The sequence below is a fragment of the Podarcis muralis genome, chromosome 10, assembly GCF_964188315.1.
Source record: "Podarcis muralis chromosome 10, rPodMur119.hap1.1, whole genome shotgun sequence".
Classification (NCBI taxonomy): Eukaryota; Metazoa; Chordata; class Lepidosauria; order Squamata; family Lacertidae; genus Podarcis; species Podarcis muralis.
Window position 1 is genome coordinate 35521120 of NC_135664.1, and position 22829 is coordinate 35543948.

General features: G+C 43.3%; 1 protein-coding gene across 10 annotated transcripts in view; it reads left to right on the forward strand.

Annotated features, from left to right (window-relative positions):
- NAV3 (neuron navigator 3) overlaps window positions 1-22829 on the forward strand; it is a 438084-nt gene that overhangs the window by 245142 nt on the left and 170113 nt on the right. For all 10 annotated transcript variants that reach the window (XM_028745995.2, XM_028745990.2, XM_028745986.2 and 7 more), the window contains 2 exons: window positions 11437-11554; window positions 12180-12232. In XM_028745995.2, the coding sequence (XP_028601828.2) occupies window positions 11437-11554; window positions 12180-12232 (171 nt within the window). The remainder of the gene's footprint in view (window positions 1-11436; window positions 11555-12179; window positions 12233-22829) is intronic.

Consider the following 22829-nt stretch of genomic DNA (forward strand, 5'->3'; position numbering starts at 1 on the left):
AGAGTCAACAAGCATACTGCAAGGTAAATGTGTGGATTTTAATATAAATACCAGTAGGATCACATTACTAATGTTCTGCTTTGTCTGTGTCTGCGGAATTGAATTCAAAGGTAATGAATTGCCTTAAGTGTTGGCCTACTTCTTAGGTCATTATTTCTTTAGTACATCAAACTGAGTAAACACACCACAATTTGGTGTAGTATAATATGTTTTCTAAAAATCCAAACAAGGAACCATTTATTGAACAGTTGCTGAAGGCCAGCTGTGGATCCCTCATAATCACAGTAAAAAAAAAATGGACACAGTGAATTAGCAAACATCTGTTTTATTTAGGAAAGCAAAATTGTATGCCATGAAAGTGGGCAGCTTGTATTTATATGTGAACTGTTTGGTAATTAAATGGTTACCACATTTGTGTTAAAATAAGTTTAGACAGTTGTTGCCTCAACTCCAACAAAAAGCTAATTAGATTTTCAAACTAAATAAGAATTAATCTGGTTGAGGTTAACCCAACCTGTTAATATTGTTGGGGAAGCATCGCTTTAAAAGTATCTGTCTCTGGATTTGTTTCAGTACAAAACCACAGAAGAAAGAAGGAGATGTAAATTGCAGAATGTAAGGGAAGGAAGGGTCAAAGAGAGACTGATGAATTTTAAACTTTAGATCAGATACCCAAAATATAGCATCACAAAATTTGGAAATGTGTGAATTTTGACGGATAGCAGCATGCTAGCCTGCTCTGGTCCATGGGGTCATGAAGAGTCGGAGACGACTAAATGACTAAACAACAACAGCAGCATTTTGTTTTAGGAAGTGTAAAGTAGGTAAGTTCACATTAAAATGTGAGCTGAACTAAATTTCCATCCCTAATTGTAACACACACACACCAACCACAGGTATACAAATTGAATTGGTTTTCTGTTCTAGTTCATTGCTGGGTGCTCTGACGCTCATGCTAAGTTCCATTGACCTGTAGCCTGGTGGACATCCTTCCCCCCACCTTCACAATTGCTTTCTTTCACAAACTTTGCTGCTACCCCTCCCTTTTTTTTTTTGCCCCTTAACAACAGGCACACTAGAAAAGAAGCTATTCACTGCTCCCTCCCAAGTTACATCCTTTACCATTTCCTAGCTGAGAGGTTCTAGGAATTAAAGTTTCATCTCTTGGCAGCAAACATCAGAGGACTAACTTACTTCATACCTTTCCCAGTGGGCATGTTTTGTAATTAAATATGGCATATGTGAGTAAGCCTTGTTTGCGAACTGCCATGTCCACTAACATCAGTACAATGAAGTATTTAGCATTTGCTGTTCAGTTGGATTATTTTCTTCCCACCTGTCAAGACTATACACTATGGTTTGCTTTATTATGTCTTGACTAACGGTGTAGCAAATACTTTCCCCTACAGTAGATTAACTGAAAGGATGTCTGTCTTACTTAACGTTGCCCTAATATAGTGGGGGGCACAAAGGTTTCTGTACAATAACCTTAGCTGGAGGAGAACGGGTGCTATACATGCAGTTCTGGCCTGATTCAACTGGCAGGGTGTGCATGTAATATCACGGGTTAGTTGTTTAAGTGGCGGGAAGAAGGGACTGGATTTAGTCATTCTCTCCATCAGTTAACTGACCACTGCAATTGCTAATTAATGTCATGGCTCATCCCAGATAAGGAAGACACACGTCTAATAGTTAGCACTTTATTGGCAAGAGAAGAATTTACAGCAGCTTCCACATTGCTCCAGATACACACACATAAACATGCTTCCATCTTCTAGGCAGCTGTCCATAGGTCTGGGCCCTATGGAACAGTTGCATCAACAGTTGGGCCCCTCCCCTCCCCTGGTTTATATCTCCTCCTCTGATGAATTGTGTGCCTGCAACCTGAAACTTCTGCACAGACGTCCACTGCTCTTCCCTTTCGAACCCCCTCCTGGTTCTAGGAGACAGTGAGGTGGGGGAAGATGAGGAATCTATGGACCCATCCCTTGCCTGAACTCCCTTTTCTTCCTCTGTTATATGTTGTGTGCCTTCCTCTGCCTTGGACTGCCCCTGGTTCCTGCCTTGCAGGTGGTGTGACACCCCATAAATCACTAGTCCCCTTTCCTGCGTCACTACCCTGGTCCCTTGTCTCCACCCCACACTCTTTGAAGCCATGCTGGTCCCTGACAATTAATCTGACTTGAGTTCAGGTGCCTTGGGACCTTTGGGCTACTGTTTTTTTGAAGAATTCTCTCTTTTTGCCCTTCAGACAGTGTCTGGCTGGAATGTCTCAATGACGAAACTATAATTAATTAATTAATTAATTAAATTTGTGAATTGCCTTCCATGTACATATTTGCCCCAGGGCATTTGATAGACATGTTCTTAAACATTATCATTAACGTGTCATTACAAACAGTAAAAGAGAACCTTTTAAGAGCAGCACAACTGAGTACAAGAAAAGCTGATCAAAGCAAAAATGCCTTTGATTGTTTACAGGAAGCATAGATAGAAGCGACCTGTGGTATCTCAGTGGGACTATTGTTACACAGAACAGGGCCAGCCACAATGAAAGCTCTGTTCCAAGTTGCTGTGGAGTGGGTTTCTGTCATATTAGTGAGTCTTCCTCTTCCTCATTCAGAGAAAGAGAAAAAATCATGTCATGTATTCTAGACTCTTGTATGTTTGGTCACTTCTCATGTTTAGGTCTTACCATTACAATCAAAGGTACAAGTTATTCAGGTCATATGGTTACCCTCTGCGACAGATTTTTGCCCCTTCACTTGATTTGATTTGAGTTTCTACTGAAATGAGGCTGCATTTTAGTGTTGTATTTTAAATCTTGTTTTTAAGTTGTATTTTAATCAATTGTTTTTATACCTGGTGTTAGCTGCCCTGAGCCCGGTCTTGACTGGGGAGGGTGGGGTATAAATAAAATTTATTATTGTTATTACTATTATTATTATTATTACTATTATTATTATTAATTTAACAAATCAACAACCTATTGCCCAAGCCTCACTTTATGGAGACGAACACAGATTTCCACTAAGTGTGAATCTGCACATAATATACATCAGTAGGAGGAGGTTTTTATTGGAAGCCTCCTATAGTTATTGTTCAAAGGGACCACTGGATCTGAACTGAGATCTAAAGCTAATCTGTGGGGTTGGGTGAATGATGAGTCAGTTTAAGCAATGCTTGTCTCTGGTTGGGATCATTTTGACAGCTAGTGTCGTTTTCTTTTTCTTCTGACACTCAACACCACAATTAACAGTTGTGTGATGTGTCACTGCCTGAACAGTGATTATTTGCAGTAACACACTGCTGGGAAGCATCAGCTGTCAAGCCTGCTGTTTTCTGTTGTTGCAACATGATGTTCGAGCACCTTCCTGTGGTGTTCTGCCGGAACTGCAAGACAGACAGTTACCTGAGTCATCCTAAAATGGTGAATAGATTACAAAGAGCAGATCCTCTGAAGAGCAGAATAAAGAGTTCATTCTACAAAATGGATGAACTTACTCTCCAGTTTTATGATATATTTCTCTGTAGCAAATCCTCAACAACACCTATTAAATGTCATTGTTTATGTTGTATTTTGGTTGAGCGAGAGAGAGATGTCATCATCAGCATAAACATTCTTGGGGTGGCTTACTGTACTACAAATGTAGCAAGATAGTGTTATTTGGCTGTAGTTTGGCTGTAAATATACTGATAGCATATTGGCTGTAAAAATCCTTAAATGCCTGTCAGTAATTCATGAAAAGGAAAGCTGCAAGCTACCATAAATATTATTGCATTTACCGAGATCTCATTGTTTTCATACTGTATATTTGAGAAAATTTGGTCCCAGGTATGTCAGCCTTGCTGCTAGTAGTTGTGATTGTTAAATTCTGGCCAGGTTTATGGGATTATATTCAATATTAGTAGTACTCAGAGTAGACCCATTGAAATTAATTGGCAAGTTTGTCATGTCCATCAGTTTCAAAGGGTCCTGTGAAGTAGGACTAACATTGCATGTGGCCCTAACACAACCTTGATGCCGGTAGTTTAAAACATTCATTGATTTAAATGATTCAGTACTTTTCTCCCTGTGGCTTGGAGATAGATAGGGACTTCAAAGGTTGTTCATGATTGCTACACTGAAGATTTCAGCTACTTACTTTTTTTTAAAAAAAAATCTCACGACTGCTGAGAATCTATTTAATTATCTTGTATTTTAAGTGGAACTGCTGGGATCCTACATAATGTGAATACTGGAGAGCAAAAGGCACACTGAACTTGCCATTTGCTCAGCAAGGGCTTGAAAAGCAGAGTTTATGAATTACAGGGTACAAAGTATTCTGTTAAATAACATGAACTGTGGCACAATTTGAAACAGATACATTTTGTTGCCTGCCTGTGTCTTTTCCCCTCTTATGTGGCTGGCTTAACATCTCAAAAAGCTTTCGTGTTTCCTTAAGGATGAAAAGTGAGACAGTCCCCCTTCTGTTTCCTGCAATTGGTTTATGCAGCTATATACCTGGGATGCTATAGGGGGACGCGGGTGGTGCTGCGGGTAAAATCTCAGCGCCTAGGACTTGCTGATCGCATGATCGGCGGTTCGAATCCCCGCGGCGGGGTGCGCTCCCGTCGTTCGGTCCCAGCGCCTGCCAACCTAGCAGTTCAAAAGCACCTCCGGGTGCAAGTAGATAAATAGGGACCGCTTACCAGCGGGAAGGTAAACGGCGTTTCCATGTGCGGCTCTGGCTCGCCAGAGCAGCGATGTCACGCTGGCCACGTGACCCAGAAGTGTCTGCGGACAGCGCTGGCTCCCGGCCTATAGAGTGAGATGAGCGCACAACCCTAGAGTCTGGCAAGACTGGCCCGTACGGGCAGGGGTACCTTTACCTTTATACCTGGGATGCATCTGATCTTATAATACAAGGCTTCACTTAAGCAGAGCTCAGAGCTTTACACTTGCTCTTTGCTTAGAGATTTTATTATTTTAATATGTGGCCCCAACCAACACATGTTTTACTGGAAGCCCCATGAGTAAGTGTGTATAGGATTGTAAACTTAATCTAATTTAAGTGTGTGTGTGTGTGTGTGTGTGTGTCTGTATCTATTATATATTTTGGAAAGTTGCTTATATCTTCACTATGCATTTAGGCATCTCTTAAACGTTATGACCAAATTTTGCATGATTGTTTCAGAGATCAAGGAGCAAGTTTTCATCTTGTCTGGCTACAGTTGGACATCATTTTGAATCAAGAAGGTGGATTTAACTTTTCAAAACTGCACTGATTTTAATCACTACTTTCTAAACTGCAGACAACCAGGCAAACAATAATTCCACAAGGCACTGGAAACTTGTCTTTAGAAAAAGCTTTCTAATAACAGCTCAAGGAGCAACTCTTTCCTTCGTCCTTTTCCCACTGCTGTTGTAGGAAGGCCTGTTATGGGGAAATAGAAGGCTTGGACTTTCAGAATCGTGGGCTTGCAGGCCTCGTCAAGGAAGGGGAAGCTTGAGTCAGAGCTGTGGAATACATGAAAATACCCCAGAGCCAGGTAGACTGCAGTTGCTTAGGCAAAGTCTCAGCCCAAACAGGAAGTCTTTTATGCCTCCTCCTGCCAGGTAGGGCCTAGTGGCCTGCCTAAAGAGGCAGCTGTAGTCCTAAGCAGGAGAATACTCCTGTGCTGCCCAGTGAGGTGCTCCAAACTGCAGTTCTGGGCCTCACCAGAGAGGGAACTGCACAGATAGCTGAGGTTTCCAGTTGGGGATCTTGGCACTATATAGTTGTTACAATCCTCTGAGAGATAAGTCACCATTATCCCCAATGTTCAGATGTTTAAGGCAGACACCAAAGGTATAGTGTACTGAGCTGGGATTTGGCTCCAAATTGCCCAAGCTGAAAGCTCAAACCAGTGTACCACTACAGAAACTGGCATGTTTGTTTCCAATAATAAAAGACTGACTTGAAGTGTCTGAATAATCCCATAAGGATTTAAGAGCTTGCCTTTTTAATCAATTCACTTCAAGCATGCATGTGAGTCCCCTGAGCTTGCACCAATCTTTCATTGGGAAGGGCATTGTGATAGATGGGAAGAAAACGAGTATATTGCCTGATGTGAATTGACTCAAAAAGTGCTACAAAAATGTTTAAACTTCTGCACGATATAAGCAGAAGCCAGTCTGTATAACAAAGAGGGCTTTTCAGAGTTGTATCATCAGGTAGCTTTCCGTTCCACTGTGATTTGGCAGGTCTCTCTTGTAAATAAGGTGGAAGAGGCCAGCTGTGAGACTGTAACGTATCTTTGCTTCCTGAACTTTATGGCTGGGGTGTGAGGGAGAGAGAAATCATCTCTGAGTTCTTACGAATGTGACTCTCAGAGGTTGTGGAAGGGTCAGAGTATCAGGCAGCCAAAGGTTGGTAGGTGCTTGGCAGCTAGGTCTGTCGAGCCTCTCGCTGGCTGCCAATGCTAATGGAACAGAAAGGAGATCCAAGCTTTGCTCACTGTGGAAAATGAACAACTTTCTTGTATTCACGTAGCTCTGGAAGCTGGCTGAAGCTTATACTTGGCTGTACAATGTTGGAACAGCGGTGGAACAGCCCAATAAACTAGTTTGCCTCATGAAAGCTATCCTTGCATTAGCCAAGAATGGACGCTGTTGTAAAAATCAGAAAGTGTGGAGGTTTTCTTGTGTTGTCATTGGCTTAATACCCAAATTTAAGCTCACAGGTTTTTTTTTATGCTGTCTGGTGTGCTGTGTGCTGTGTGCTGTACGGTGTGCCTGTAACCATTTCCCTCTCCCTGCATATAGCCTACTATTGTACACTCTATTGCATCGTTCCTTTCAATTACAGGGGGGTGATTGGTACCATCTTGAGCTATTAAGTTCATCAAACAAATGGGGAACAAGTACGAAACCTATAGCCTCAAACACACACACACAACACACACACACACACACACACACACACACACTCTTAAGGTTCCCCCACCCCAGTGAGAAAGAAGCCCTCCTGAGAAATCTCTTCACTGCATACACTAAAAGCAAAGAGAAGGAATCAGGAGCCCTGAACCCAGTATTCTGGCCACAGTGGTCCCAGTCCCAAACCCCATGCTTCAGCAGAAGCACTTAAATGCACACAGCTGCATGGAGTCTGCAACTTCGCATGATCGACTTGGAGACCACATGGAATGCCTATCTCTGCGTATGCAGCTGTATGCTCAGTCCTGTGACAGCAATTTGTAATTTAACTGTTTTTCCTGCTGGATTTTAAAATGTTGTAACACGCTCTGGAACCTGCTGGTGAAGCGTGGCTAATAAATTTAACAGCAGCAACTATGAGAATAATGCAGGCCTCCCTTTCAGACAGCCCAGCAAATGCTCTATGCGCATGGAAACAACTTCTGAACAGGGTTTCTGGTCCATTATTCATCAGGTACATCCTCTTTGTTGCCTAAGGCTCTATGGATCACATCATGACTTTCTAAGAGATCATTATCACTTTTAGGTAAAGGTAAAGGGACCCCTGACCATTAGGTCCAGTCGCGGATGACTCTGAGGTTGCGGCGCTCATCTCGCTTTATTGGCTGTGGGAGCCGGTGTACAGCTTCCGCGTCATGTGGCCAGCATGACTAAGCCGCTTCTGGCAAACCAGAGCAGCACACGGAAATGCCGTTTACCTTCCCGCCGGAGCGGTACCTATTTATCTACTTGCACTTTGACGTGCTTTCGAACTGCTAGGTTGGCAGGAGCAGGGACTGAGCAACGGGAGCTCACCCTGTCATGGAGATTTGAACCGCCGACCTTTCGATCGGCAAGCCCTAGGCTCTGTGGTTTAACCCACAGTGCCACCCGCGTCCCATTATCATTTTTAACAACTGAGAAATCAACAGTTTATTTATTCATTTAAATTTTTATACTGCCCTTTATCCACAGATCTCAGGGTGGTTCACCACATAAATTTAGAGGGATATGTGCTCTATGCATTAATGCAGCAGCCCTCAAACTAGATATTGTCCATATTTTGGCAGATAAAGCTCATCGCTTGGGATCCTTCTATTTTTCATTTTTATTTTTGCTTCTTTGCATTCAAGGATCCCCCTCCCAAGTGTTATTTCAAATCTTGTTCAATTTTGCTGTGTGTAAAATTTAAATCTATATTTGAGTATTATAAAGTATAATATAATTTCCTTTGCTCGTCTGATGACAAGTACTTCAAGAATCCTAACATGAAGAATAGATAGATAATAACACAAGGAAGTTGCTTCCTTGCTCAAGTTGTCCTATCCTGTCTAGTGTTTCACATTGCAAGCAGTTAAGCTGTCCTTCACACACACACACACACATTGGGACCACACAGATGCAGAATTTATTCTTTTACATCTTGTTGAGATTGTTCTGTTAAGGCTCAGATGATTCCAGCTCCTGGTATGTAGTGCAACCAATTTGTGTTGAATGCAGTTGTTTTATATATAAAAAACAAAACAGTGGGCGAAGAGGGGGAACTTTTTAAGGAAATGAGTAAGGCTGCAGTTTGTTCCAGGGATCAGTTGCTGAGAAGCATTAGCGAAGTTGAGCGCAGTGACTAATGCTCTGCATGTTTTTCATTTAGATGTGACGCTTGACACAGTCTGTCAGTGTAAACTTTCTAATAGCGAAAAATAATTGAAAGCTGAATGAACAAATAAACAAGACAACAAGTTTTGCATGTGGCGATGCCTTCCCTACTTTTACTGACAAGACATGGTCTCTCACAAGATTCTCACAATTCTCACAAGAATTGCCACCCTGTCAAAATCAAAATGACTCTAATAAATGGCTGACTTGCTTCCTTTTTATGTCGTTTGCATGCTGGATGTGGGAGTGAAGAGTTGAGTTTATTTATGTGCTGGCTTGCAAGGAATTTGTTTCAAAATAGAATAGTGCAAGAGCTGACTGGAAGAATGTACAAAGCCATGCTCTCTCTTTGGTTTGCCCTGTTGCTTCCTACAGCATAACTGGAAATTGAAACATAAAACTGTGCGGCTTAAAAGCATTAGATAATTATCAGCTGTTGTAGCTGTGATAGTTCTATTTTAAAACAGAAGCTCATAATGGAAAATGCAGATTAAACAAATACCACACATCTGGAATGCAAATGACAGAGGGAAGGGGAGTCAGCAGTAAAACATTAGAAATATGCACACGAGGCATTGCAGAACTGCAAACAGGTGCTTTTTTAAACTGAAAATAATCTGTATATTGTAAACACTTTAAGAAAAGAAAATGGCTGGAATGAATATGTGAAGCATAAAAGTAAGCAGAAAGGATGTGTGCACTGACGTATTAGGCACATGAACTTTTTGCTACTTTGTACACCTCTTTCCTTGTTTATTGCTCCATTCAGTTCCCATCGCTTCATTGTGTGAATGGCTGGTGAGAAAAGAAGTATCCAGCGCTCATCTTTGTCTGCTCTTTCCTTGCAAGATCCTTCCCTGGGGACTACCCCACTTTAGAGAATTTACTGTGCTTTTGAGTTAATTAGTTAAATGTGTGCCTACTGTTTCTGTGTCTGCTGACTCCAAACTCCTCTCTGCAACACCCCCCCCCCCAATGACTTCAGTGGGAGCCACCTGCTGGCAGAAATCTGAGTTCCCAATGCATTGGCTGCCCACTGGCTTTGAAAGAGGATTAGAGAAACAGTTGAAGGAAGGGTTCTTATCTAGAACAAGACTTTGAACTGGTTATTCTTTTAAATTATTTTTTGTTTTGTTTTTGTTTTAGTTGTGCAACTTCCGCAGTTCAGTATTATGGATTTTGAAAGTGGAATTTATATTTTATTTCTTACACCAATTTCCTTTTGCTCGAAATTGTAGCCCACTTAGAGGTTTCTGTTGAAATATGAAGTGGTATATACATTAAGTAAGCAAGCAATATAAATTTGTCAAAGTCCAGTTAGTCTGGAGGTGCAAACCCTTTGTTTGGCTAACTATCAATCATGGTAGAAGAATAACCTCCCCAGCACATTATTTTCCATATTTTGAGAAAGAAGAGGAGAAGTGGCAGCTGTGGTCTTAAAAAAATTCTGCTTGTTTGTCTATCTGTTACGTTGCCTATATTCAGTACTTTTCTTCTAGAAAAAGGGGGACGTACTCACCGTGAAGCTGTTACAATAAGTGTCTTTAACCCATGCTGTTCTTCTAGAAAAAAGGTGCCGGTACTGTGTATACTTGAGTACCCCCAGAAAAATGTTATTCCAGCCTCATGGTCATCTTGAAGTGTGGATACCAGAACTGAGCACAATATTCCCAGTGCAGTCTCACTGTAGATTCATTTACCAGCAGTCTAATAGTTGGCAGCTTTATTTCCAACCCCTTTCTTATTGACATAGATTTAACCGTTTTCACTCCTGCCACGGAGGTCAATGTTTTTTGTTGCAGTGTCTACCATGACTCTAAAATCTCTGTCCTTGGCAGGCACCACCAGTTCAAAAAGTGTGAAGTTGGTATATCCAGAAACTGATAACCTTATTCAGCAGTCTTTGGACTCAAAACCTTTTTGAAAATCTAAACACACAATGTCAACCGGACCACCCCTTACTCATACGCCTATTGACACTCATTGTCATTTCCTGTTCAGTCTCTCTCTTGTCCAACCTGCCAACTGACTTCCACCGTTAACATCTTTGGTTTAACTGTCAACACAGCATATTTTCAAAATATATGCAGTTCTTTCAACAATGTGACCTCTATGTACGTGTTGGTTTTGCAGCCCTATATGGGCATTTCAGCACATTTAAGCAAAGGTGACAGGACAAATGAAACTGTCTCACCGCAGCAACCAATTGTATGACTGTTGCATCCAGTGAACAAGAAACATTGTCACCCACAGGGTTGCGAATGACAAGCCCAATGAACTTGTACCAAGCGCACCATGCAACACAATTTGCCCTTCATTTCCTTTTCATTTGCTCCTGGATAAGCTGGGGAGGTCTCCTTAAAGATGACTTGGTTGCCTAAACAGACCATGTGGTAATGATAACTTATTGCATTAATATACATCTGGAGTGCAGGAAGGTACTGGGAATATATCGATCTATTAAACAATGACACAAGGAAGATACACCACAGTGCTTAAAACAGCACCACTCAGCATAGTTTTCAGTCTAAGTATATTGAAGTGAATCAGATCAGACTAAGAGTAAATTTTGACATAAGTTTCCTTGGCATTCCTAAAGGGGCTTTTGCTTGGTCACAGTGACTGTGGCGTTTCATTGTGCAATAAAATGATTCATTCATGGTTAAAAAAAAATGGCACGGGGACAGAATTTTTAAAAAGGTTTTAAAGGTTGTTTTTTCCTTCTGACTCCTTAAACTGGAATGTACTTTAGAGCTCTGCTCATCTGTAAGCCAACATTTGTCTTAAGAATTTTTATTGTCTCTCTTTCTCTCCCCATTTCTCCCACTCCCTCTACTCTGCAGATATACACTGACTGGGCAAATCACTATCTAGCAAAATCTGGCCACAAGCGGCTGATCAAGGACTTGCAACAGGACATTGCCGATGGAGTTCTGCTAGCAGAAATCATCCAGATCATTGGTAAGATCTGTGCTCTGAGCCACAGCATGATCTGACTTCTGGCTTAGGAAGGAAAAGGCAATAGAAGTAGAGCCAGCTTAACTGTAAGATGGGTACCAAATAGAGAGCCGTGACTTGGCCTCCAATTTCTCCCAGATTTTGTGTGTGTGTGTGTGTGTGTGTGTGTGTGTGTGTGTGTGTGATAGATATGTTTGTGTCTGCTCCACCATTCTTTTAAGGGCCAGAAAACTGTTTCACACACTTGGCATTGTTTAAAATGAATGCTTCATTAAGCCATATGTCTCCAATGTGTGCATTTTATTAGCTGGAGTGGTTTATACTTTCTGAGATGCCTTGAAACTGTATCCTGATCCCACAAAGACAATTGTGGACGATTTCATGTCAGCAGTCATTTGGCAGGGGCTGGAGAATTGGTAGCAACCTCCTTTTGCACTTCCCCTTTGCATGATTTGTGCATGGGGAAGGAACTGCTGTTAACAAGGCAGATTGTTACTGTGTAGGGTTTCAGTGTGCTTAGAGCAAAGTTCAGGATCTACAAAATTCTTGTATGTCTGTTTACTTTCTTCCTTGTGGTCACATAGTTTACTCTGACTTTTTTTTTAAAACCCTCACTGTTTTCCTTCAGCAAATGAAAAGGTTGAAGATATCAATGGCTGTCCTCGAAGCCAGTCTCAAATGGTAAGAATAAACCAGATTTTTGTGTTATGATGTCACATCTGAGCTTTACTGGATTGTGTACTACTGGCTATTCATTTTGCTTTATGTTGATTATGCTATGCATATTTCCTTTGGCTTTTTGAAAACATAGTCTTGGTTTGTTATCTTTGGATAGAAGCAAGTTCAGGGTATAAGGGAGCTGAAAAACACCATTAGCATTGACTATTAGATTAATTATGAATGTATTTATTTCAACTTATTTCTATGTTACTCAGATTTATATGGACAATTTCAATTCCAAAGCTGCTTTAAAGACAGAAAATAGCAGAACCAATTTTGAGTGGAGTCTTTGTGTCTGGACTACTGGTTTGAAATAAGGCGTTTGCCAACTCTTAATGAATATAAATAGCCTCTCTGCTTGTCCACAATGAAGTCCAGTTAAATAGTCTGAGAAGTATCTCTTGAGACATGTGTAACCTTCTACTGGAAGAGGCTGAGCTAAAACCAGCAAGTACTTGAAAGTCAGGATATATCCCAAGGCAATTAGTTTCCCATCCAGAAGTGGGACTTAAATTTTGTACTCTTTATTGATTACCAGTGTCTGTGGCTATAAAGAGAATTCATTGTAGAATGTTGTGGAAACAACACATGGAATCTCCCTTTCCCCAGATCTCTCAGTTAATTTTCTCCTATAGGACTCCTATAGGATTGTTCTAATTGCTTAATTACACTGTATGTTTTAGCTGCTAATCATATCTCTGCTAGATAGTTGAGAAAGGAGGCTGCTAACATTCAGTGTGACACAGGAAGCTGCAGATGCTAAAATTAACTCTTCATTGACAAGCTGCTTGCTGGGGCAAAACTAAGCAGCAGGTGTTGATCATCTTTAAGAGAAAGACGGCTAATTCAAGTTAAGATAATAACTTTTGTGTGTTTCTGCCAGTATGCCCATTAAGAAACAGAAACAAATAGTGAAACGATAAATTCAGGATCTTATTACATAAACATTGCAGTTAAGTTCACTCCTATATGGCACTAGGCAGCTTACATTAAAAATGAAGAAATGCCTGGGAAATAGTGATACGGGGCAGTAAGGAAGGGGTAAGAAGGAAGACCATAATTTTCTAATTCCTGTACATGTCTGCTCAGAAGTCAGCTCCACTGAGTTCAGTGGGACATTCCCAGGCCAGTGTGTATAAGATTGCAGCCTAAGAGTAATCTGACCTATTCCAGGCAGCTCTTAGGGGCATCAGCCAGTGTGAGTGTTGGTTGGTTCAGATTACTACTTCCACATAGTTTCACATGATATCTTGCTTATGTGACATCCCTGTGGTCCCAGAGCTTCCAAGGGACAAAAATGATCTCTGGATGGGTCAACGCCTCCATCCAAGGAGTGCAAGACTCTTTATAGACGAGCTGCTAAATAGCCATTTGGCTTTACATGGGGCTGCTCTTTAAGAGGGTTTCGAAGCTGCAACTAGGGCAGAATGCAGCAGTGAGCCTGCTTCTGGATGTACAGTCTTAAAAGACTTTTATTGGTTGCCAAATCACTGCTAAGTGGAAATTAAGGTGTTAACACTGACATATAATTCTTTAAATGGCTTGGATCCCAGGTATCTGTACCCCTCCTCCCACGTTGAACCTGTTTGGGTGATAAGATCTGCAGGATCTTATCATCTGTGGTTTGATGGTGCATGAAAGGGCCTTCTCTGTGTTTGCCCCCAGCTTGGGAAATGACATTCTTCTCATAATGCACCTTACACCATCACTGAGTGCTTTCTTAAACAATTGGTCAATACAGGCCTTTGTTCAAGCGAGCGTCTTCTCTTCTCCTGCATTGCTCTTCTGTACTCTTCTGCTTTTTAAAATTTGTTATTGGTCAGTTTTGTGGGTTTAAAAAAATATTTTTAAATTATGATTTATACCTGTTTTAACTGTGATATTTTTGTAACCTGTCCTAGAACTATTTGGTGAAAGGAAGGCAATAAATAAATGACTAGGTGTCCCCCCTCCCCAACGAGCAAATCTGCCTCTAGGATGAAGAACCTTGTGGGGGAATAAGAGAACCCCGTGAGGCTCCTACATATAAAATAATTATGTCCATTATTTTCCCTTCTTCCTACCTCACCACTCTGTCTTGGATTTCCATATGGTGAGACAACCATGGAGACCCAGGTTCTGATTCCCAGTCAGCTGTGAACCTCACTGAGTGATTATGGTCTTGTCGTGGTCTCTCAAGCCTACCTCACAGGGTGGTTGTGATGTGAAGACAAAGGGTGTGTGAGAGAGACAGAGAGAACTATCTTAAAATGAAAAGAAACAGCTAAAAGAGATGTTGTGAAAATGGGCAGCTTTCAATTATTTCCATATTGACTAAGCAAACACACCTTCTTATCATGACAAAGAAACAACCTGACTTTGTATGATAATATTTTAATGCTTTTTAATGGTTAGTCACAGAGTTGGCAAGAAGGGTAAAGGACCTTTTGTTTTTGCCCAGAATCTGGCTAGACATGTGCAACTGTGAACACAACATGGACAAAGTCAACATATAAAGTAAACATGGCCTAGAGAGATCAACAAAGTCATCCTTAATTTCAGGGAATTTCCCTCAACTAGAGGGAATTGGTTAAAGGGAAGCTGAAGGAGAGAAAGGGCATTCAGATCCTTTGGGAAAGCTTGTATGCAATTTCAAATTGAAGTACCTTGGATCAAATATTTGAGAGAATGATCAGGGAGAACAGGGCCAGATGTGTAGTATGGTCCAACTTGCCCTGATCCTGCAAGCTGCATCTGCTGCTACCTTCTGTCCTTGTCCCTGCAGTGTTCCTCAGAGCAGGATGAAGGCAAAAGTGGTTCAGCTCTCCCAGTCCTAGTGACAGACCTTGGTATCTCAGATTTCAGTGGTGTCCTGTGCAACCCCCAAAACCAGCACACCTCACCTCTGGCCTTCCATTGGATGTCATAGCCGTGGTGCCTGCTGCAGCGCCCCAGAAGCTCTACTCTTCTAGATCCACCTTTGCCAGTTCCCAGAAGAGTGCAACTCCCACAGTGAAGAGAGCCCCCAGGAGCCTTCCCTCTCTGTGAGACTCATGCACAGAACATCCTTTTTCTGCTGGGGAACGGACTGGGGCAACAAATTCCAGCATCCTCAGTGTGCTTATGTCACATGGTTCCCGATGAAGCAGAGGCTCACTAAGGGTCTTCTCCCTTGGTGGGAATAGCATGTGCAGCATCATTTTCATGTTGGGGATGCTGGGACTTGGAGTTGCAGTTGAATCCTCTCCAGTGGGATGATACCTGAAAGCTACAATCTCCCTCTCTCTTTCTCTCTCTCTTTGCCTGACTAAAGGTAAGCTTTTTTCTCCCCTATCCCGAATAGAAAGGAGGATGCATAAATGGTGGTTTCAGGTATATTGTTGTTATTGTTTGTTTTTATTAAATTTAAAGGATCTCAGGGTGGCAAATACATATTTTTTTAAGAAAATAAATACAATTTTTAGAAAGCCGACTTTTATTGAACAGTTAAAAAATTGGAAAAGCATTCACTGCTAATACTTTCAAGTTTGCCAGGAACAGTGCCTTTCAACCATCAAGTCTGGATAAAGAGGAATGTTATTAAATGAACAACAATAATGGGGGAGGCAGATTCACCTCACCAGTGAAGGCCAACCCGCAAACAGAACTACTAGTGAAAAGATCCTGTTATGGATCAGTGCCAACAGGGCAGTGGCCAATGCTGGCACAACCAACAGGGCAGGGGTGCCAACTTGAATGGTATAGTGGGGAGGGAGAGATAATACCAGCCCCACACGATTGATCACAAGCTATGGCATGCACACACCACTTGAATGACAATGGCCACCAACTTTGTGGGAGCTGGCCCCTTCAGATATTTTGCTGGGAGGGGCAAACTCCTAGGAGTTTGCTCCTATGCAGCAGGGCTTCTCCTGTCAATTATAAAGCATGAAGCGGTTTCTTAAGCACTTTTGAGGAATTTGTCTGTAGAATTATAGAATTGTAGAGTTGGAAGGGACCATGAATGTCATCTAGTCTAACCCCCTGCAAAGCAGGAATCTCAACTAAAACATCCGTGACAGGTGGCTTGCAATGTGTCTTTTAACCTTGTCCCCTTTTCAGAGCCACACTTGTTGATTCCTTCACTGTTATCTCAAAAAGGCTTTCTCACCTCTGGAAATGGTTCACAAAAGAAAAGCAGCTAAAACGATATTGGGCTTAGACCAGAAGGATGAAGCTTATATGGCTTTTAGTTTATTAAGAAAGACCTTTGAGAGGATCATGAAACTGGCTTATAACATGATGAGTGGGGGTGTGAGAGAAGGATTTTTCTTCATTGTACTAAAACCAGGATATCCAATGAAATTGATTGTATGTTTGTTCTGAATCTGGACAGACAAAAAGAAATTACTATTTCACGCAGTGCATAGTTAGCTTATGGAATTCACTGCCATAGAATGTGATGGTGGCTTAAAAATATTAGACCTATTTTTATTTTTATTTTATAAAGCAAGGGTTTAACCAGTCTAGTTAGTGGGTTGCCACTTTTAAAACTTTTTAAATACTTTGTAGAACTCAGTAATCTTTGGAGAACAGGTTCGTTTGCTTTTTCAGACCTTCCTGTAAAAGAAAGAAAGAAAAGAAAGCATATTTTTCGGGCTGTATATGTAAAAGAAAGCAAACTCCAAGGATCTTATCTATGATTCTGGGCCTCTCCAGACTGCAGGTGTATTCTGCAATATGTCCTTGGTACAGTGCATTAGTGATAGACTCTGGTTGTACAATGCTTCTCCAGTGCCACAACATTGTTGCAGTCCAGAACAATTATGGTATACAAAATTAAGGGATTTCAGCAGGAAGTGATGGGATATGCACTGATTGGAAATGAAGCAGTATGACTACCCCAACGCTTGCAGGCACAAAGAGTATTGAAAGCTGGATTGCATGTGACTGCCCTAATAGCAAAATGAGCACAAATCATAATGAATGTGCAATAAAAAGGATGTCTGGAAGGGTGCACTGCAGGAGAAGGTAGGATTTAGCTGTATCAGTTATTATGAAATAGCCTGTCCTTGTAGCCTGTCCCTATAGGCTGCAATTCCATACCCACCACCCAGAGGTATGTGAGCTCAGTTTAATGCAATAGGACTTATTTCTCAACAGCAGGTGTGGAGAAGCTTTTTCAACCCAAGAGCTGGATCCACAACTTACCTGTGCACCATTTTTGACTGGTGGGTGGGATACTCACCTGTCAATCATGAGCAGGCACAGGCTTATGTCCAGTCTTAGTACTGTAGTCCCACAGCACTGAGTTTGGAGATAAGCCTCTGATTGCTCTAAAATACAGTAGACATAGGTTTATCTCGTCTTAGGACTGTGGGGTCCTAGTGCTAAGACTGTGGGGTCCTAGTGCTAAGATCAGAGATTAAAAGCTGTTGGCTTTTATCACCACAGAATAAGTCAGCAGACAGACCAGGATGGTAAAAGGTAGCATGCCCCAAAAGTGATTAATATTGTGACCACCCATGAAAGTGAATGATCTTCTCTTAAGTTTGGCCCAGTTAAATTTTAATGGGAAATTGTTTTGATTTAATAGCTTTCAGGCAATGGGTTTGGAGGAGTGGGGGAGAAATGAGAAAACAAAAATGTATAGAGCAATTTAATATGCAACATTACTTTTAAATTCTTTATTTTTAAAATGGTCAATAATTAGAATCTTAGTTTTCTGTGAAATATTTCAAAATCTGGAAATTGTTAAAAGTTCTAGCGAGGCCTCTAGGCAGCCAGTCTGCTTCTTATTAAAGGGATGTTGTCAAGGCTAGCAGTTAGGTTAGTCATAGTTGTACAACTTTGTTTTTAAAAGGAAATGTTTAGCTTCAGATTAGTCAAATCTTCAAAGCCCTGCAGATTAAATGTGAAATGACCAAATCTATAAATATTCTTATGGTATTGATGGTGCCTTTCTGAAGAGTGCTAATTTATACCAACAAAGAAATAAATTATAAGCTTATTTTCCCTCATGGCAGGCAGGGGAGAAGCCCAAGGCATTTGCTGCATGGGTTAGAGGACAAGATGGCTCCCCTCAAATTTCGTGAACAAAAGCCAACAGGACTGGCATTTAAATCTTTCTTTAAAACTGGTGACGGGACATAATATTCCACTGTATCTGAGAACAACAGGCTAGCTTAGGTAGTACCAGATAGACCACATAGGCAGCGCTCTCCTCATTTTGTTGGCATCTGTCTTTCTCGGGAGACAATGGAGTGTACCTCTGGAGCTGAAGTCAAACTGCTAGAGAATCACAGGGGCTGCTGTGGCTGCAGAGACTGGTAGCTCATTACTGCTGCCTACTGTGGTGTTTTTGCTGTGGTGCTTTTGCATCAAAGTGACCTCTCGGGGGCACAAGCCTGGACAGTGTGTATGGACGTCCTGGGATGCCCAGATGACAAGACCCCATCCCCAGCCTCACAGATGTGGTCCAAAGGAAAGCAGAGCAATATGTTTGGCACCAACTTGGCTGCAGAAGTTGCCGGAAGGAAGCTTACAAGGCACCATCCAACCATCTTAGGGACTCTACTCCAGATTTGTGTAGAGTTTGCTCCTTAGCCTTTTCTTCTCTCTAAGATATCCCACAAGGCAGCAGAGGGTAAGGATCTGGGTTGAGTGCACTGGCAACCAATTAGTTTCTGGGCCCAAATCAAAGTGCTGGTTTTGAACTATAAAGCCTTAAATGGCTTAGGACTGCAGTATCTCAAGGACTGCCTCTCGCCATATAAACTGACCCAAGAGATCTGGAGGGTGACAGTATGAGGCTGGGCCTCTTCTCTGTTTGCTCCCCATTCGTGGGATGCTCCCCTCAGGGAGCAGAGACTTGGCTGGTTACTTCATTGCATATATTTAGGTGAAGTATTTCTCTTTAACTGGGTGTTCAACTGATTAACATTACAGTGGTACCTTGGGTTACAGACGCTTCAGGTTACATACGTGTGGTGGGATGATGAGCTGCTTGTGCGTAAAATGCAAGTCCCTCAGAGTTTGATCAGGTTTTCAAACCTCTGCCTGTGACGGAGCCCCTCCGGCATGGCTGCGTCAATCGCTAGTAGAATCCGAAAGTGGTTGCTTTCGGAAACGTTTCCAACATAAAAGCTCTTTCACGGAAACACGTCTTCTGGACTCTCTGCGTGACAGTTTCCGGCGAGGCGTGGGTGTCCCTATAGGAGGTCCTGAGACCTCTCCACTGTTTTCGCTGGAAACGTCTCTGAGCCACCCCTCCGACTCACTTTCCCTGGAAGTTCCTGCTCGCCCCCTACTGGTTCCCTCTTCAGCTGCTCCGTCTCTTTCAACCTGAGGGAGCCTTTGCACCTCCTGTCCTTCCGATGGCAGTTCCCTGACATCCACCTCCCCTCCAGGGCCCCCTTCACCCCCTCCCGTCTCCTCCCCTCCGGGCTGGGAGGAAGTAAAACCCCTGAAAGAACCTTCCTCATCGTCCGAAGTTTCGAACACTTCCCTCCACCTGCTACTGTCCCTCGTCTCTCGATACTCCTCGTCTTCGGAGTCTATTCCCTCTTCCAACTCCGACTCCGTGAATCCTTCCATTTCCTGTTCCTCGTCGGTGGTGCCGAAGTACTCCCTCCTAAACCTTTCTACCGGCTGTGGTTTCCTAGGGAATCTTTGGTGGAACGTTTCTGTTAAAACCTCGTCATTGACCTCCCCTGCAGTCACCCAGGTGTTTTCTGACTCCGGTTCCCCTTCCCACGCCACCAAATACTCTACCTGATTTCCCTTCCACCTGGAATCGAGGATTTCCGCTACATGGTTGCTGCTTTCCCTCTCTTCCAAGGCTGGTCCCCTGACGTGCTCCCCTTCACGTCCCCCCCTGTATGGTGACAGTAACGACCTGTGGAACACTGGGTGCAATTTCATGTGGTTGGGTAACCGGAGTTTGAAAGCCACCGGGTTGACCTGCTGAATGACCTCAAAGGGTCCCAATCTTCTGGGCCTCAATTTCTTACAACCCCCTTTGAACGGCAACCCTTGGGTTGACAGCCACACTTGATCCCCCACCCTTATGGTTTCACCTTCCCTTCTGTTCTTGTCTGCCTGCTTCTTATATTGTGCCTTGGCCCTTTCTAAGTTGAGCTGGAGCTGATGATGGATCGCTTCCATCTCTTCTACAAAATGTTCAGCCGCTGGAACGCTCCATCTCTCCCCTCCCTCCCCTGGAAATGCCCTGGGGTGACACCCGTAATTAGCCAAAAAGGGGCTCATCCCTGTGGACACATTCTCCGCATTATTGTAGGCAAATTCTGCCAGCGCCAACTTTTCGACCCAATCGTTCTCTCTGTCATTGACATAACACCTCAGATATTGTTGAAGAATGCCATTTGCTCTTTCCGCCTGCCCGTTGGTTTCAGGGTGCCGGGCCGTTGAAAAATTGACTTCCATGTGCAGCAAGCTCATGAGCTTCCTCCAGAACCTGGAAGTAAATTGTTTGCCGCGGTCTGAGATCACCCTCAAGGGAGCCCCGTGCAACCTAAAGATGTGTTCTACAAACAACTTCGCTGTTTCTTCCGCTGTGACTGCATGTGAGCATGCTACAAAGTGGCACATCTTTGTTAACAGGTCTACTACTACCATGATGGCTGTCTTCCCCTTGGACTTCGGCAGATCCGTCATAAAATCTATTGATACCGCTTCCCAAGGCCGTTCTGGTGTGGGTAATGGTTCTAATAACCCTGCCGGCGCCCGTCTTTCCCCTTTGGCTCGCTGACATTGGTCACACCCTCTTACATACTCCCTTACATCTTCCCTCACCTTGGGCCACCAGAATTCCCTGGTAACCAACCACATGGTCTTGTGTTACCCAAAATGTCCCGCCGTGGGGCTATCGTGCAACTGCTTGAGTACTCTCCCCCTCAATTCACCTTCGGGTATATACAGTGCCCCTTTGTAATACAATGCCCCATTTCTTTCCTCAAAACCTTCGGGGCTCTCGCCCTCCCCCCTGAGTCCTCTGAGCTTATCCTGGGCATATTCATCATTTTCCGTTTCCTCTACCAGTTCTCGTTGCCCCACCAGCGCCGCCCCACACACCCAGCGGTCCTCAGGGATGACATGTCTCTCTTCAATCGCCCCCTCCCCCTCCCAATACTCTGGTTTGCGTGAGAGAGCGTCCGCCCTGACGTTTTCTGGACCTGGCACATAACAAATTTCAAAGTTGAATTTAGAGAATTCCTGTGCCCATCTCACTTGTCGTTGGTTGAGCACTCGAGCTGTTCTCCAATACTCTAAATTCTTGTGGTCGGTGCACACTTGCCCCTTGTGTTGTGCCCCAATTAATAAATGTCTCCACCTCCGGAACGCTTCGTGAATGGCAAGTAGTTCCCTGTCATACACCGTGTAGTTCCTCTCGGATTTATTCAGCTTCCGCGAGAAGAAGGCACACGGTCTCCACTCTGACATACTCCTCCCCGGTTGAAGAAGTACCGCCCCTACCGCCCGGTCGGACGCATCGGTTTCCACTCTCATGGGTTTTCGTAAATCCACATGCAGAAGTTGTTCTTCCGAGGCGAAAGCCCTTTTCAGTTCTTCAAATGCTCGCTCCGCCTCCGCCGTCCAAACAAATTTCTTCTTGCTGCTGAGGCAGTCGGTGATGGGCGCCGTCAAGTGGGCAAAGTTCTTGATGAACTTCCGATAAAAGTTCCCAAACCCCAAGAATCTTTGCACATCCTTCTTGGTCTTCGGTGTCTTCCATTCCAGTACCGCTTGGACCTTGCCTGGATCCATGGCCAATCCCTTGTCTGACAAGCGGTACCCCAGGAATTCTACCTCCTTGGTATGAAACTGGCACTTCTCCAGTTTCACCCACAGCTGGTTGGCTTGCAGCCTGCCCAACACTTCTCGAACGTCCCTCACATGCTGCTCCTCATCCTCCGAATACACCAACACGTCGTCTAAAAAGGCCACACAGTTCTTGTAGAGCAAAGGCCCCAGAACGTGGTTAATAAACGCTTGAAAGCACGCGGAGCCTCCTTGTAGACCGAAGGGCATAACGAGGTATTCAAAGGCTCCCAAAGGGGTGAACATGGTGGTCTTCCATTCATCTCCCTTCCTTATGCGTATCAGATTGTACGCCCCCCGCAGGTCCAGCTTTGTAAAAATCTTTCCCTTCCTTACCCTGGTCAAAATGTCATCAATTCGGGGCATAGGGAAAGCCAGGGGTTCCGACACTGCATTCAAGGCCCTGAAGTCACACACAAGTCTCGGCTTATCTGTGTTTTTTTTGTCCACAAAAAACACTGGGCTGCCCCCCACCGCTCGGGACTCTCTGATGAAACCTCGCTTCAGGTTTTTGTCAATGAACTCCCTCAGCTCCTGCATCTCCCTGTCGGACATGGCGTACAGCTTGCCCACTGGGAGTTGGGCCCCAGGGAGTAGGTTGATTTGACAGTCAAAGGGTCTATGCGGCGGCAGTTTGTCTGCTTCCCTTTCGCTGAATACGTTGCTCAGATCTGCGTATTGCGGGGGCACCTTCCCTCTGCCCATTACTTCCATCCCGGCTAGGGTGACTCTGTCTCCGCCCTGAACCTTCCCCTGCTTG